We start from the raw sequence: 15,690 nt of genomic DNA on the forward strand, positions 1-15,690 counted from the left end.
CAGTGTTCAAAACTATCTCCTTACCTTAGCCCAATTTACAATGGTAAGCTTGTAATAATGTTTTCTAATTTGAGTGGTTCGGGTCGTTTGTCTTTGCATCATCTGTATGCATAAAGAAGAGTCCGGCTAGTAGGCTATATCGCATGTGTGGATGCTGCAGGTGACGAATCATTTGTAGCCTTTGTAGATCATTTGTACAGCAGCTAATTAAATGGTGCATGATGGCAATTAAACACATGCAAGTGACTAAAATTACATTCTATTCCAAAACAGAGATGGCGACAAAGAGGCAAAACAGACTTCAGCTTTAAAGGTGTGGGGTGGGTGTTTTCATATCATTATCTCCACTGACTTTCTATGATGTTCAAACCCAAATAGCAAGGCGACATTGTTACAATGTTCAGTTTTCATCCAAACCATCATTTTGTTGAGATTGACATTTCAATATTTAAAGGGTTAATTCACCCAAAAATGAAAATTAGTTTTACTCACCATCAAAGCATCCTGGGTGTATATGACTTTCTTCTTTCAGACGAATCCAATCGGAGTTATATTAATAATTTTCCTTGCTCTTCCAAACGTTAGAATGGGAGTAGGTGGGTGTTTTTGTTCAACAGTCCAAAAGTAGTCAAAAAAGCATGTGCATCCATAATAAAACATGCCTCACACAGCTCCGGGGGGTGAATAAAGGCCTCATGTGGTGAATTGATGCGTTTTTGTAAGAAAAATGTCCATATTTAAAACATTATAAACACTTTTTTCTCACTTCTGCTGACTGTCATATATGCAAGCCGTTCCGGCGGATGACGTAGAACGTACGCGTCGCGTACACGCCGGTGATTAGTGACGAACGCGGAAGTGCGGAGGAGAGACAGCAAAACAAAAGGCCGGTCACGAATTAGAAGCACAAAACGAGGATTTGTAAAGAAAAATGTAGGAGGATTTCTATATAAGCAAAGAAGAGACTGGTTTTCCTTTGCTAAAGTCAGGAAACTTTGCTTCCTTTGCTCCTGTAAACAAACTTGCGAGACTAGCATATCTCACAGGCATGTGCACGACGCATACGTACTACGTCATCCGCCGGAACGGCTTGCTCATATGACAGTCAGCGGAAGTGACATAAAATTTTTATAACATTTTAAATATGGATATTTTTCTTACAAAAATGCATCAAATCGCTACAGGAGGCCTTTATTCACACCCCACACGAAAGTATATCTCTGCATAATCACCTGACTTGGGATTTCATGCTATCCTGTGCCTTATTTCTTGTTTACTGATTACTGCTTTACCAGCATTTAGTAAAATTCATTTTTACATCTCTAAAAGCTGAAATTTTTACAGGGGTTTGTAGATATCAACCCACTCTACCTTATATTTTGAGTATAATATAAGTTATAAGTTGTGTGAAAGATGACAATGCTAAATTTTAGGAAATATTCATAGCAGGTTTTGAATTAGCTCTATTATTATTACTATTAGTATTACTTTTTTCCGTTTTGAAAATTTACTTTTGAAAATTGGACAATATCTTCAGTAACTAAATGAATAACAGAAACAAACATGGCTGTGACTCAGAACAGCTTTATTATAGGGAAACAGAATCACAAAACAGAAAAGAAAGTTATATAGTATAATTATGCTTTTCCCATAAGAAACCTTTTAGTGTTGTTTTCTGGCTTGAGTAAAATAATGTAACATTTTGGGACAAAGATACAAAACAAGAGTCCAAAACTAGAGGCCAATATGGCAAAAATTTCCACAGCTACACTGTACTTCCCCGGCGAGCTGACATATGCTGGCACAAATACAATCCACACAGCACAGAAGATCAGCATGCTGAAAGTAATGAATTTTGCCTCATTAAAATTATCTGGAAGTTTACGGGCAAAGAAAGCCAGCAGGAAACAGACAACAGCTAGAAAGCCAATGTAGCCCAGAACACAGGTGAATCCCACAACTGACCCAACTGTGCACTCAAGGATGACCTTTGACCCTTGGATTCCAAAGTTACGGTGAGGTAAAGGTGGACTGACAGAGAGCCAAATGGCACAGATAGCCACCTGAACACTGGCAAAGACCAGAACACTTCCTCTCTGCTGACCTGGTCCAAACCATTTGATAAGAGCTGAGGATCCAGGTCTAGTGGAGTGAAATGCAACTAGAACCACAATTGTCTTGACCAGAATACAGGAGATGCACAGGACAAAACTTACCCCGAACGCAGCCTGTTGAATCCTACATGACCAGAGCGATGGCTGGCCTACAAATACCAGCGAGCACAAGAAGCAGAGTTTGAGAGACAGAAGGAGCATGAAACTGAGCTCTGAGTTGTTGGCTTTAACTATCGGAGTGCTCTTATGGTACAGGAAAATCACAGCCACTGTAGCTGTGATGATGATACCCGAAATGGCAAAACTTATCAGCGTGATGCCCATTGTTTCTCTAACGGAGAGGAACTCAGTCTCACGGGACACACATTCATTTCTGAAACTATTAGACCAGAACTCTTGGGGACAGCGATAACATTTTATTGAGCCTAGGGAAAAAATAAAAAGAGGAAAATTAAAGCTTTATGGTATTTAGTGACTTTATAAATTAGTGTTAGAGAACTTTAATGACCTGTACTGTTACTGATTTCCCCCTCTGTACAGAGCAGGCAGTCAAAACAGCACACTGGCAGACCCTTCTTAATGGCTTTACGTGTCCCAGGGGGACACTCAGAAGTGCACACGGACACAGGCATCTGGGAACACATATTACACAATATATTACACCTTCTTTATATAATTGTTTAGATAGAAGCCAAGCCCATCTCACCTTCCCGGAGTCTCCAGGCCATGAAATGGCAGACTCATTAATAATGAGCTGGTTCTCATCCACTTGTCCAATGGAAACATACTTAAGTGAACCATCAGGAGCTCTCTGCCAGTTCACCAGGTTATAGACAGGTGGCATGCTGCCGTCCTGGAAATAAAACTCCTCTCCTGACTGAGTGGTGAAATGAACTTGTCCAATGTGCTGTAAAAGCTGAACATGTCAGGAAAAGAGAGAACATTTAATATGTTTGGAACAACTATAAAATTGATTGATATGAAAAATATACAGGTGCATCTCAATAAATTAGAATGTCGTGGAAAAGTTCATTTATTTCAGTAATTCAACTCAAATTGTGAAACTCGTGTATTAAATAAATTCAATGCACACAGACTGAAGTAGTTTAAGTCTTTGGTTCTTTTAATTGTGATGATTTTGGCTCACATTTAACAAAAACCCACCAACTCACTATCTCAACAAATTAGAATTGAATAAGAGTAGGAGATAATAAATTATGTAAATAAAATTGCACTGAAAGAGTATGATTTTCAGTTGATTTAAATAAAATATTTCAATAAATATAAAACACAAAGATACTTTAAACATCAAACTTCTTGTAAAAAGACTTATTATTGTGAAATATCTTGTTTGAAAATTGTGCTTGCTTTCTTTAAAATAAATGTGTTTGAAAATTGTGCTTTAAAATAAATGCCAGTTGGATAGTTGTGTTAATATTTTGTTATCTGATGCAATGACATTAATAAATTTTTAAATATGTCTTTTTATAAACATATTTTTTAAAAAGTCACATGAGATGCATACCTGTGCTGGAGTGATGTTGTCTGGAGAGGAGCACTTTAGTTTTATTTTAGGATCAGAGTTATTTTGCGGGGTGCATGCCAGCAAAGAATGAAGTGCATGAGCAACAGCATATACTGCTAAATAAATATTATGCGTCACTGTCAGATGAGAAGTATCGGTAAATGGACTTTGAACCCCCTCCAGACTCTCTCTGCCACTGCATGGAGGCAGGGCGTTCTGAAAAGCCTTGGATGTGCTTTTCGTAAGGCTACAGCCAAATGTATTTTCCCAGAAGGTCCTCAAGAATTCATCATCAGGGTAGCGGGCAGGATGTAGCTGCTGGAGATGTGCATCAAAACCAGGTATGGGCACGCTTCTTAAAGCTACACCCAGTGTTCCCTTAGCGATGGTGTAGAGCTGGGGATTGGCCAAAAGATAGGCGCTAGTGCTCCAGACCTCGCTGGCCAGGAACAGCCTGTCTGTCACATTCCTACGGATCAGTTCCAAAAGAAACCCCTCTACATCCACATACCAAGAAAACACCAGGATCACACGGGCAGAAGAGGCTTGGATTGTTGCGGCAGCACGGGCCACATCCTTTGCTAACTGCTCCCGGTAGAGTGTGTGAAAAAAGGCTAAGCAGATTCCCGTTCCCTTTATTTCCTCTTCAAACACCTGCACAGCCCCGCGTCCATAGTCATTATCGGCAACCACGGCTCCAACCCAGGTCCAGCCAAAGCGTTTGGCCATCTGTGCCATGGTGCGTGCCTGATAGGCATCACTGGGGATAGTGCGGTAGAAATTAGGGTACATTTGCCTGTCACTAAGACATGGGCAGCTGGCCAGGTAGCTGACCTGAAAGCATATTTCAAACAATGTTTGACAGAGCATGCATTTAAATGTTATATTGCATATTTACAAATAACCAAACATCAATTCTAGCATTTCAGCATTTCTTGGTGGGTAATATAACCTCACCACTGCGATCTGCAGGGGACTCAGGGTCCTGGACAGAAGAATGCTTTGAGTAGAAGAAGAATCTCCAATTATGACCTTGGCGGGTCTAGTGGTGCCGCAAGTTTTGTTTCCTCCACTGATCATTGACATAGTTGCCATCAGGCTCTGGGGGTAACGGGAACAGCTATCCATTATGTGATAACCCAGTTGGACCCCCGGCAACAGAGAGGGGCTCCGGTTAATTTCTTCAACTGCAAATACAATCGCCTGAACCCAGTGCACAGAATGTTCCTGAAAACTGACAGCAGACAAACAATTTCCAGTATAATTATGAATTTTTTTCTGTCTAGGGTGCCGCAAAGCATAACTTGGAGCAAACTTTTTATATATAAATATAGTAAATAACGATGGAATAATGCAAATACATTTAAAAAAGTATTGTAAACACACACACATGTATATATATATATATATAGAGAGAGAGAGAGAGAGGTAGCATTCTGCAGTTAGTAATGTTAACATTTCTATGTTCACATCATTAGCATGTTTTGTGTTTAAAAAAAGCCACTGAAATGTAATGTTACAAAAAAGTGACTGCAGATAAATCTAAATTTAACTTGAGATCAAGATATTTTAAAATGATTGGTAAAAAAAAAACATGGGTAAAAAGTATTTAAAAGTATTTAAATTGATAAAGTACAAGGGTAACACTTTACACATAACCTTGCAATACATGGTAATAATAATAATAATAATTTAATAAAAAAAAATTTTTTTAAATACAAACTTGTATAAAACATAATTCTATAAACACTTCAATGAACCAATGAACATAAATACATTTTGTTTAAATGTTCATATATGTAGATTTGTACACACACAAAGGCACTTTTCATTAACAATCCTGTTAACCTTAAACATGAGCTACGGTTATACATAACCCAAATTAATCAAATAAATAAATATAAATTTAATGTATAAATGTATTAATTTAATATATTAAATCTTTGTATTGAAAATCCTACACCTGCAGGGAAAATCTCAGAGAACAAATTCAGTACACGTTTATAAAATATTATTCTGCCAAACACATCAATACACAGACTCCATGTACTTTACAGGTGTGGAGAGAGATGGGAAAGAGAATGAAAAAGGGCACATCACTTACCCTGAGCATGGCGCTAATTCCGTTTTTCTGGTGAAGCTCAGGTCAGGAGTTGCAGCAAGGTTATGTACATTAATGAGAGCACCAATAATCACATCACCATCCTGGTAGAAACCATCACCATCTAAGTTCTGTGAAGCGTCCAAGTTCATACACTTTTCCTGCAGAGTCTCTTCTACCACAGAAAACCCCATCCCAGCCCCACACACTGCACACAGTAAAAGCACCAGCACAGAAAGTGAGAGCAACAATAAGACTTGTAAAGACATTGATAAAGTTTGGCGTTACCAGCTCTTCTTGCACCCTTGTGCGTATAGGGCAAGAAGAGATATTTCTTTTGACCACAGTCCCAAAAGAGCAGTAGAAAAACAAGGGCCAGAGAAAACAACATGGGGCCAAATTGCACCTCCTCTGAGTTACATAATTAAAGACAATTACACAATAATTTTTGATGAGTTCACGGTTAGATAGAGCTGCACAGGGACATTCGGTATTCTTGGAAGTGTGGGGCAGTGAGGCACAGTTATCTTCAGACTTAAAACAACAAAGCCCCATCTGCGAGAAAGCCTGATCTTTAATTACAAACTCTCATCTGAGTTTTCCTGTCAAAACAGTCCTGTCTAACATCAGCATGAGGCTGTTTTTGTGTTTGCTGTTACTCAGAGACTAACACCATCATGGAATATAGCAACCTAGTTTACAACTTTTTGCAGCCTTAAAGGAAAGGACATTTGCATCTAGGAGGTAAATATACATGAGGCAATGCCAAAACAGAGAATGAAAGAATATAGAATAAAAATTACAATTGGATATACCGTTATTAGACAAGCAGATAAGAGAAACCACACAAAAATATATTTTCCCTCATAACAAACATTTCATAATTTTATTGCATTGGTAGGAAAATGCTTACACTCATCTTGAATGAGCAACAATAAAAAGAACAACAGACTAGATGTCTTTAAGCACAGAGGAGTTGAAAAAAAGCTTTGTTTTATTTTTGTCTCTTTAAAAAGAAAACTAAATATTAAGTCAAACAAATGTTATTTTTGCTCTCTGTATCAAAGCAATTATAAAAATAAAACTTTAACCATACAGCTTTAGAATATGAAGAAGAGTTTCAAACTTCTTTAAATTCATGACTAATAGAAAGCAAGCAAGTCAGAGCAAGCACTTAAATGTGCTGTATTGCATTCAATACAACAGAATCATTCTGTGCAAAATTAGAGCACAGCATCTACAGGTCTGTGCATAGTCATGCTGAACATGTTCACGGTTCACATGCTAAAGAAAAAACATCACAGTAGTTAAAATTTAAATGAAAACCAATAGTGCTTTGACTGAGGATAAATTTACCAACATATGTACAAACTACACAGACATACAAATAACATAATATGCAGGAAGACTGAATAAAAAGAGAAGCCTCTTCATGACTTTGTTGTACTTCATAGTTTAAAAAAAGAACAAATAGCTGACAACAACAAAAATGTCTGCAAGAAATATCCAATTCAATTATTTACTGTTATTATTTTTTTAACCTTGAGACGACACACATTTTGAACAATATTTTTTTAAGAATGACAAGGACCACATGTATATAAAATAATTAGTTAAATACAGCAAGAGTAGCACATATAGGAGACCATGTTATATGCCATATGTACATAGTTCTGGAAGTGTCCTGCTACATGTAGTTGCAACTGTTACTAGGAAATACATGCACAGTCAAAAACAGCAGGTGAGATGCAAGGTCAAAGCCTAAGTAGGAAGAAGACCTCAGGTTCTGATGAGTTGGAGAAGTCAGGAGGGAGTACAGAATCATCATTATAGTACCGATCTCCGTATCCATAGCGTAGTGAGGTGCAGGCTCCTTCAGGCAAGCCTCGGGCCTCAGGACCCAGCTGGTCCAGGTAACCAGCGATATAGGAGCCTGTAGAATGCCTGTTCAGTGGAGGATTTTGGGAGGAGACTGGTTTATTACGGAGTACTACTTCCATGGCACCCTCAACAGGCCGGTGTTTGAAAGCCTCCTGCTGTCTCTCACGTGCGCGATTGGCTATATGACGTACACGACTTTGACTGCGGGACGACAGTCGCCTTGACAGAAATGGTGGAGGGTCTTCAGGATCATCGGCAGAGCTCTGAGAAACCAGAGGGAGCACTGAAAGGGGTTTCGGGATGAGTTGTGAACAAGAGGGGAGGGGGCGCGCATAGTCTTCATTTTCCAACGTTACAAGCTTGCGAAGCTGCTCAGTTAAGGGATCAGTGGACTTCGGACGACCAGACAACCCACAGATCCGTCTTTGGTCTTTCATTGCAGGAGTGACAAAACTTCGGCTGATTGACTTGTACTTGCTCTGAAAGTTACATGAAATGTCCTCAGAGGTCAGGTCTCCCAGGCTCTTGGACTTGGAGGAAGCTGGAGAGAGTCCATTGTACAGCTGAGGAGGAGGTACAGGAAAGGCCTGATTGTGTGAAGATGGCTGGGTATAAGAGTCTTGCGATTCAACTGAAATCATGTTGTAGTCTGATACAGGTGTGTACAAGTCCCTCTTTAACAAATTATGACAGCCTTGAGTCTTTGCAAGACATTCTGAGGTCAAAGAGCTTTTGTGTATATGCTCTGCCCTGCTGACCAAGCTGTTTTGGTCTCTTGTCTCCTGGTGCCTTCCCTCTGGGTCATCTATTCTGTGGTCACCAAGTGTAAATCTCCCGGAGTCATTATAACAGTTAAACTTCCTTCGCTGCAATTTGTTAGTAAGGTAGGTGCTAGAGTTCAGACTTTGGTGTGGAGATTGGTAGTGTCTGTGAAAGAGTGATGTGTCTGTGGAGTATGAGTGAACAGGAGAGGGATTGTATGAGGGTTTGTGGAGATGGGTTGGTTCAAGTCTTTGTACATGATAGGGGGAGGTCTGGTTTAAGCTGTGAACACTTTTGAACCCGTGAAAGGGACTCAAATGGGTCGGTGTGTTGTCTAAGGGATCCCCGTCTACATTGATCTCCACCTCCATCAGACTGCTGCTTGCAGAGTCTTGGCACAGCAAGAAGCGGTCTGAGGGGGTGCTATTGATTGAGGTTTCTCTGTATCCTCCAAATTCAAAGTTTCTAAAGGAACCAGTGGAATGGCATTCGCTGCTATAGTTTTGCTTTAGATTTCCACGTGCAGACCATTCTAAAGCCATCTTGTTGGGTGAGGATCTCTTGCTGACCACATGAGAACCAACCAAGTCATTGTGAAAGTTGGTTTGACAAAGGCTCTTTGTAGGTACAGGAGAAAGCACCTCCTCATCCAAGATGGTAAAGACTGCAGGTTCAGTCGTTTCAGGACTAGAAGGTCTCTCGGTTAGCTCTGAGGTTACGCACACAGATTTTTGGATAACTTTTAGTGGTGTGCTGGAAAGCTCAGTGTTGAGATGAGGAAGGTCAGATGAAGGAATATAATTTTTCATGGGTTGTGAGTTGAATGGAATTAGGGAGCTCTGCTCAGCAGTGAGCTCAAATTGGCCAATCAGAGCAGATATGGATCCACAGGTGTCATACTCGTTTTCTAGTGAGACGGCGTCAATAAGGCGAGAGAGAGCACTGTCCTGGAGGGACACTTGACTCTTCTGGTCTGGCAGAGTCATTCTAGGAGAGAATTTGGTGATGGTTCCTGAAGATAAGGAAGAAGAGGAAGTCAAGGAATACGTGGCTGCCTTGGCTGTTAGAATGTTCTTTTTAGGGGCTTCCAACTGGCTTAATTCTCTATGACTTACTTCACTAAGTGAGCTACTGCCGCCATTACATTGATCTGTATGACCTGACAAGTGGTCTGCTGGCCCTTTGGAAGAACATAATTTATCAGCTTCGGTCTGGGTGAGACCACCTCTTGAGTGTTCCTGGTTAGGATTACCCAGACTTTCCCTACTGCCCTCAATGACCAGGTAAGGAGTTTCTTTTGTATCTTTGGGCTCAATATTACAGTCTTGAATGTGGTCAGCTGAAAGGGCATTGACATCAGGCTCTTTGAAGGCAGAAGTTTCAAAGAGGAGATCAACTGAGATAGATCTGGGTTTCTCACTGAGGAAGGAATCTGTGGAAGACATTTTACAGGAGATGATTGTCAGTAAAAAAGAAAAAAACCCTCAGTGACCTTCAAACACCAAAATCCAACACACGCCACTCTAAACACAGGACAAATGGAATGTACCACCAAGTACGACTGTGAGAAGGAAGTTTGATAATGGCACTGTGTAGGTGCATGGGGAACATCCAGGTATTTGTTGAACATCCAAGATTTGTTGCTCTTTTTTTTCTTTTCTTTTTTTTTTTTTTAAAGATGAATTGTTTTTTTTGTTTGTTTTTTGTTTTTTAATGAAACAAAACAAAAGTAGTTCAAAAACATTGGTGCAATGGCTTAAAACTGGAATGTTTTAGGTGAGTCAACCCGAGTATGGCTTGTGGATTACCTGCAGGGGTTTTCCTAGTCAGTTTTCTACTATAGAGAAGCACAACAGTAAAGACAGAACAAGACAAAGGCAAGTTAAGGTATTAAAGAAAGAAAAGACTGCATGTCTGAATACTTCAAAGGGACCAGTAGAGGAACTAAATACAATACTTAAAGGGATAATTCACCCAAAATAATTTTTACTTTTTAAAAATATCTTATCTTTTTTATGTACTGCGCAGGAATGAAAGTCATAAAGGGTTGGAACAAGGCTGAGTAAATGATGACAGAATTAACATTTTTGGTGAACTATCCCTTTAAAAGCACTGCGAAAAAATAGAGAGCATGTGAAAGTGTTAAATAAACAATTAAATTATTAGTAGAAGTGAAATTATAGAGAAATAATGAAAATTTGCATATAATTTCTTCTCTGAGATAATAGCAGAAGCTAAGGAAAAAAACTGTTCCCTTTCAGTCGGTCACTCTCGACGTCACGTCGGATGACCGACGAATTGGGATCTCGCTTAGAGAGACCAATCTACTTCGAGTGTAAACTAAACGAGCCAATGCACATTGGCATGCGATTATTGCATCCAGCTGCCGCTGATCACAGCGTGAGTATAAGTAGGCAGCAGATGCAGCGCATATTCAGCTTTTCTTATCATAAAACTTGTGTTAATGTTATTTGGATTTGACTGAAACTGAAGAAGAAGCAACTGTCAACATCCAATCTAATTATGCCTCATAGCTAGAGTAATAATATAAATTACTGCATAGTGTAACAGTTCACATTCTGATTCATTATGACACAGTCCCTAAGGGGATGTCAAGGGAATTATTTAAGGAACTAACCAATGACTGTGTCAGCTCCAGGATCAGGGCCCTCCCGATCTGGGGTGGACAGGCTGAGGTGACTATGTAGGAGCTTATCCAGGGGCATGGATGCTGGGCGGTGTTGGAGGGCTTTTCTGTTTCCTGCTCTCCTCTCTACACAAGTGGTTTGAGGGTCCCCAGTGCTGTGCTTTCTGTCACTTGTAGCTTCAGTCAGTGGCATCTTTATCTTTTTGCGGCCCTTAGCAGGGGCACTGGCAGTCCTCCGAAGGAGGTGGTCGGTTATGGATCGCTTACGAGGTGGAACTCCAATATGTGTGTCCACTGAGGACTTGGAACTTTTATTAAATAAGCCTCTAAAACCTCGCAGCTGACGACCCTGGGAAACAGACAGGGATAAAGAGAGTATTCAGCATATGATATTTATTTAAGCCATTTAACCTTCTGGGACCAAGCAAAAAAATATATGTTATGAGAATGATAAATGCTGCATAATTTTTACTTCCTAATGTGACACATGAAAATTATTTTTTTTCTTGTATTGTCTTGTCTACAGATAAGACATATGTCACACATGATTTACATTTTTTACTTGTAGAGCAAAATAATATATTTCTTAAAATAATACTAAAATAAATAAATAAATAAATATTTGCATTTTCTATTTCTGTAAAATCAAGATGAGAAAGAGGAAGGTATGTAATAATCTAAAAAGCCCAGGATGTCTTCTATAAAATGAACCATATTTACATATGTGGTCAAAGAAATTAACCAAAAAACAAAACGTGTTGCTGGGTCCCAGGTTAAATCAAACTGTTCTCACAGACAAAAATACATACATGCAGTGTCACATGTTCATTTCAAACAGTCAACTTCAACATAATCTCACAATGACCATCTTTGTATAGACCACAAACAATTGCATTACTGACAAAAGCCAACAGATGGAAGCATATTCATTTGTAACCATTAATGATTCATTTGACCATCTTTCATCTTTCTAGCCTTCAAAATTCAACATTTATTACAAGATGAAACAAATCCAGCTGTAAAACCAAGGACAGAACTGACCAAAACAAAATTACTTACAAAACAAAAACAGATGGACAAAATGAACCTTAAAAGGCGTGTCCATACAACCGCACATTTACAACAGCTTAGTATTCACTGAGCAAGAACGGGATGTCACATTGACGCTCATGCAGTATCATGCAGCACACTACATAGCCAGGGTACCTTATTAGCTCCTAGCAAGTGCATTATGGTATAGCTTGGGTTGAGGACTAAAGGACTCCACTGGAAAGTAAAAAGTTTGGAGGAACTTCAATAAAATGTCAACGGGGGGAAATATCAATAAAGGTATTTTTTCTATTTGAGATCCGTTTTTCTGTTTTGAGACAGAAATGAGACACAAATGTCACAATCACATGTGTTTGGTCACACTGCAGTAGAACTGGACAGAAACGATAGCTTATGCTAACCAGCTGAGCTTTTTAACACCTTTTTATTCAATCAAAGTGCCACAGTTCCTGGAAAATGTCGCTTTAGTAATGAATACCCTAGTGAAAAATAAATATACTTATATGTATTTGAAATACATTAATTTCATGCTAAGCATACTACAAATACTTTTTCATATTTATGTACTTAATAAAATGCCCTGCAATTGTACTTTTAGTATACTAAACTGGTATACTTCAAGTCTGCTAAATTGGAACAACTCATTTTGTACTTAATGCACTTTAATTGTGCGAAAGTAGTGCTGAAGTCCAATTAAAGATATACTTAGTATTAGTGCTGTCAAACGATTAATCGCATCCAAAATAAAAGTTTCTGTTTACATAGTATGAGTGTGTGTACTGTGTACATTTATTATGTATATATAAATACACACCCATGCATTCATGTATATATTTAAGAAAAATGTTACGTTTAAATATTAAATATATTTATATACAATATAAATTATATGAATATAAATATTTACATGTAAATACATGTAAATATTTTCAAAATATATACTGTAGGTGTGTGTATTTATATTTATGGACCTGGACATTTATATTTATATTTGCATTTATATATGCATAATAAATATACACAGTACACACATATATATTATGTAAATAAAAACTTTTATTTTGGATGTGATTTATCGCGATTAATCGTTTGACAGCACTACTTAGTATATTTGATTGTGCTAAAGTGGAACTATTGCAAGTATACTTCAGGTACACTTGAAATATTTTGCATTTAAAGACCGATATTATTCAAAAGTGACATTAAAACACATTTTAGACTTAATATCAGTAAGTCTCGAGTTATTTGTCAGTAACTATGTTAATAGATTTGAACAATACTTAGTATACAATAAATGTATTTTAAACAGGGCTCTGAACCGGTTCAAGGAACGAAAACGAAAACCAGAAACAAATGGAATTTTGACAGAAACAAAACCAGAAACAGAAACTAAATCAAATTTTATAGCTCCGAACAGAATCGAAAATTTGAAATGGCCATTAACCGGTTAATAACGTTATTTTATCGTTCCATTTAATATTTGAAATTTGCTGTCAACCTTAAAAGGCGTGTCCATACAACCGCACATTTACAACAGCTTAGTATTCACTGAGCAAGAACGGGATGTCACATTGACGCTCATGCAGTATCATGCAGCACACTACATAGCCAGGGTACCTTATTAGCTCCTAGCAAGTGCATTATGGTATAGCTTGGGTTGAGGACTAAAGGACTCCACTGGAAAGTAAAAAGTTTGGAGGAACTTCAATAAAATGTCAACGGGGGGAAATATCAATAAAGGTATTTTTTCTATTTGAGATCCGTTTTTCTGTTTTGAGACAGAAATGAGACACAAATGTCACAATCACATGTGTTTGGTCACACTGCAGTAGAACTGGACAGAAACGATAGCTTATGCTAACCAGCTGAGCTTTTTAACACCTTTTTATTCAATCAAAGTGCCACAGTTCCTGGAAAATGTCGCTTTAGTAATGAATACCCTAGTGAAAAATAAATATACTTATATGTATTTGAAATACATTAATTTCATGCTAAGCATACTACAAATACTTTTTCATATTTATGTACTTAATAAAATGCCCTGCAATTGTACTTTTAGTATACTAAACTGGTATACTTCAAGTCTGCTAAATTGGAACAACTCATTTTGTACTTAATGCACTTTAATTGTGCGAAAGTAGTGCTGAAGTCCAATTAAAGATATACTTAGTATTAGTGCTGTCAAACGATTAATCGCATCCAAAATAAAAGTTTCTGTTTACATAGTATGAGTGTGTGTACTGTGTACATTTATTATGTATATATAAATACACACCCATGCATTCATGTATATATTTAAGAAAAATGTTACGTTTAAATATTAAATATATTTATATACAATATAAATTATATGAATATAAATATTTACATGTAAATACATGTAAATATTTTCAAAATATATACTGTATGTGTGTGTATTTATATTTATGGACCTGGACATTTATATTTATATTTGCATTTATATATGCATAATAAATATACACAGTACACACATATATATTATGTAAATAAAAACTTTTATTTTGGATGTGATTTATCGCGATTAATCGTTTGACAGCACTACTTAGTATATTTGATTGTGCTAAAGTGGAACTATTGCAAGTATACTTCAGGTACACTTGAAATATTTTGCATTTAAAGACCGATATTATTCAAAAGTGACATTAAAACACATTTTAGACTTAATATCAGTAAGTCTCGAGTTATTTGTCAGTAACTATGTTAATAGATTTGAACAATACTTAGTATACAATAAATGTATTTTAAACAGGGCTCTGAACCGGTTCAAGGAACGAAAACGAAAACCAGAAACAAATGGAATTTTGACAGAAACAAAACCAGAAACAGAAACTAAATCAAATTTTATAGCTCCGAACAGAATCGAAAATTTGAAATGGCCATTAACCGGTTAATAACGTTATTTTATCGTTCCATTTAATATTTGAAATTTGCTGTCAACAAATCAGGAATTTAAGTAGTACAGCCTGCAAATGTGACACTGATGCATCCAGCGAGTGAAATGCCCGCGCTCAGCTGTGAACTCATCAAAGGTAAGTCGCAATGGCAATGCACTGGCATTAGTTTATCCGAGGATAGTGTAAGATGGATACAACAGATCACACACACCTGCAGCACTTCTGTGAACGGAGAAAACAGAATAAAACTATAGGCTTACATAAAAAGAAACATATAGGCATATACACTAAATATATTTCACTTAAATCATTGACAGATTAACAAAATAAAAGAAAAAAATGTGCTGAGTTTCGGTTCATTGTGATGCGATCCAAAGTTCTCGGAAAGGAAAACTAGACGACAGAAAGTAGTTTTCTTTATTTTACAAAGCTTTACAGTTTTATTTATTTTACAGTTTATTTTGCAAAAGTTTTGAATGATGTCTTGTATGACCATATCGTGCCAGCGCCTCACACACACACAGACACAACATATTTTTGCAACACTGCAGCCTGTTCATTATCAAAATAAAATACGGAAACGTAAGAAATAAATTAAAGAAACATATAAAAAGTTACACTGCTCCGTTGGACAATCTGTTGTGTTCAGCGTTGTAGCATCTGGACCAATCAGACACACCATTTTTCATTTGATT

The 15,690-nt window shown here is 37.5% G+C and overlaps 2 protein-coding genes across 2 annotated transcripts; both read right to left on the reverse strand.

Annotated features, from left to right (window-relative positions):
- Window positions 1-1,637: 1,637 nt before the first annotated feature.
- Window positions 1,638-6,013, reverse strand: LOC107741378 (extracellular calcium-sensing receptor-like). The gene is made up of 6 exons (XM_016554085.1): window positions 5,744-6,013; window positions 4,597-4,738; window positions 3,640-4,473; window positions 2,821-3,030; window positions 2,623-2,746; window positions 1,638-2,539 (listed from the first exon to the last, which is right to left on the reverse strand). The coding sequence occupies exons 1-6, from the start codon at window positions 6,007-6,009 to the stop codon at window positions 1,638-1,640; spliced, it is 2,478 nt and encodes an 825-aa protein (XP_016409571.1). The 5' UTR covers window positions 6,010-6,013.
- A 1,443-nt stretch (window positions 6,014-7,456) lies between these two features.
- On the reverse strand, window positions 7,457-12,292 carry LOC107741376 (1-phosphatidylinositol 4,5-bisphosphate phosphodiesterase eta-1-like). Its single transcript, XM_016554083.1, has 3 exons — window positions 12,237-12,292; window positions 11,022-11,379; window positions 7,457-9,815 (listed from the first exon to the last, which is right to left on the reverse strand). Exons 1-3 carry the CDS (start codon window positions 12,258-12,260, stop codon window positions 7,495-7,497), a joined length of 2,703 nt encoding a protein of 900 aa, XP_016409569.1. The 5' UTR covers window positions 12,261-12,292; the 3' UTR covers window positions 7,457-7,494.
- Window positions 12,293-15,690: the final 3,398 nt, after the last annotated feature.

Source organism: Sinocyclocheilus rhinocerous, unplaced genomic scaffold, assembly GCF_001515625.1.
Source record: "Sinocyclocheilus rhinocerous isolate Xijiao unplaced genomic scaffold, SAMN03320098_v1.1 scaffold3939, whole genome shotgun sequence".
NCBI classification, from domain to species: Eukaryota; Metazoa; Chordata; class Actinopteri; order Cypriniformes; family Cyprinidae; genus Sinocyclocheilus; species Sinocyclocheilus rhinocerous.

Coding starts and splice junctions, on each gene's coding strand:
- LOC107741378 (XM_016554085.1), bottom strand. CDS start 6,009: ATGTCTTTACAAGTCTTATTGTTGCTCTCACTTTCTGTGCTGGTGCTT. Junction 4,739..5,743: donor GAATTAGCGCCATGCTCAGG/GTAAGTGATGTG, acceptor TTACCCCCAGAG/CCTGATGGCAACTATGTCAA. Junction 4,474..4,596: donor GTCCCCTGCAGATCGCAGTG/GTGAGGTTATAT, acceptor ATATGCTTTCAG/GTCAGCTACCTGGCCAGCTG.
- LOC107741376 (XM_016554083.1), bottom strand. CDS start 12,260: ATGCACTTGCTAGGAGCTAATAAG. Junction 11,380..12,236: donor ACTTGCTAGGAGCTAATAAG/GTACCCTGGCTA, acceptor TCTGTTTCCCAG/GGTCGTCAGCTGCGAGGTTT. Junction 9,816..11,021: donor TGGAGCTGACACAGTCATTG/GTTAGTTCCTTA, acceptor TGTCTTCCACAG/ATTCCTTCCTCAGTGAGAAA.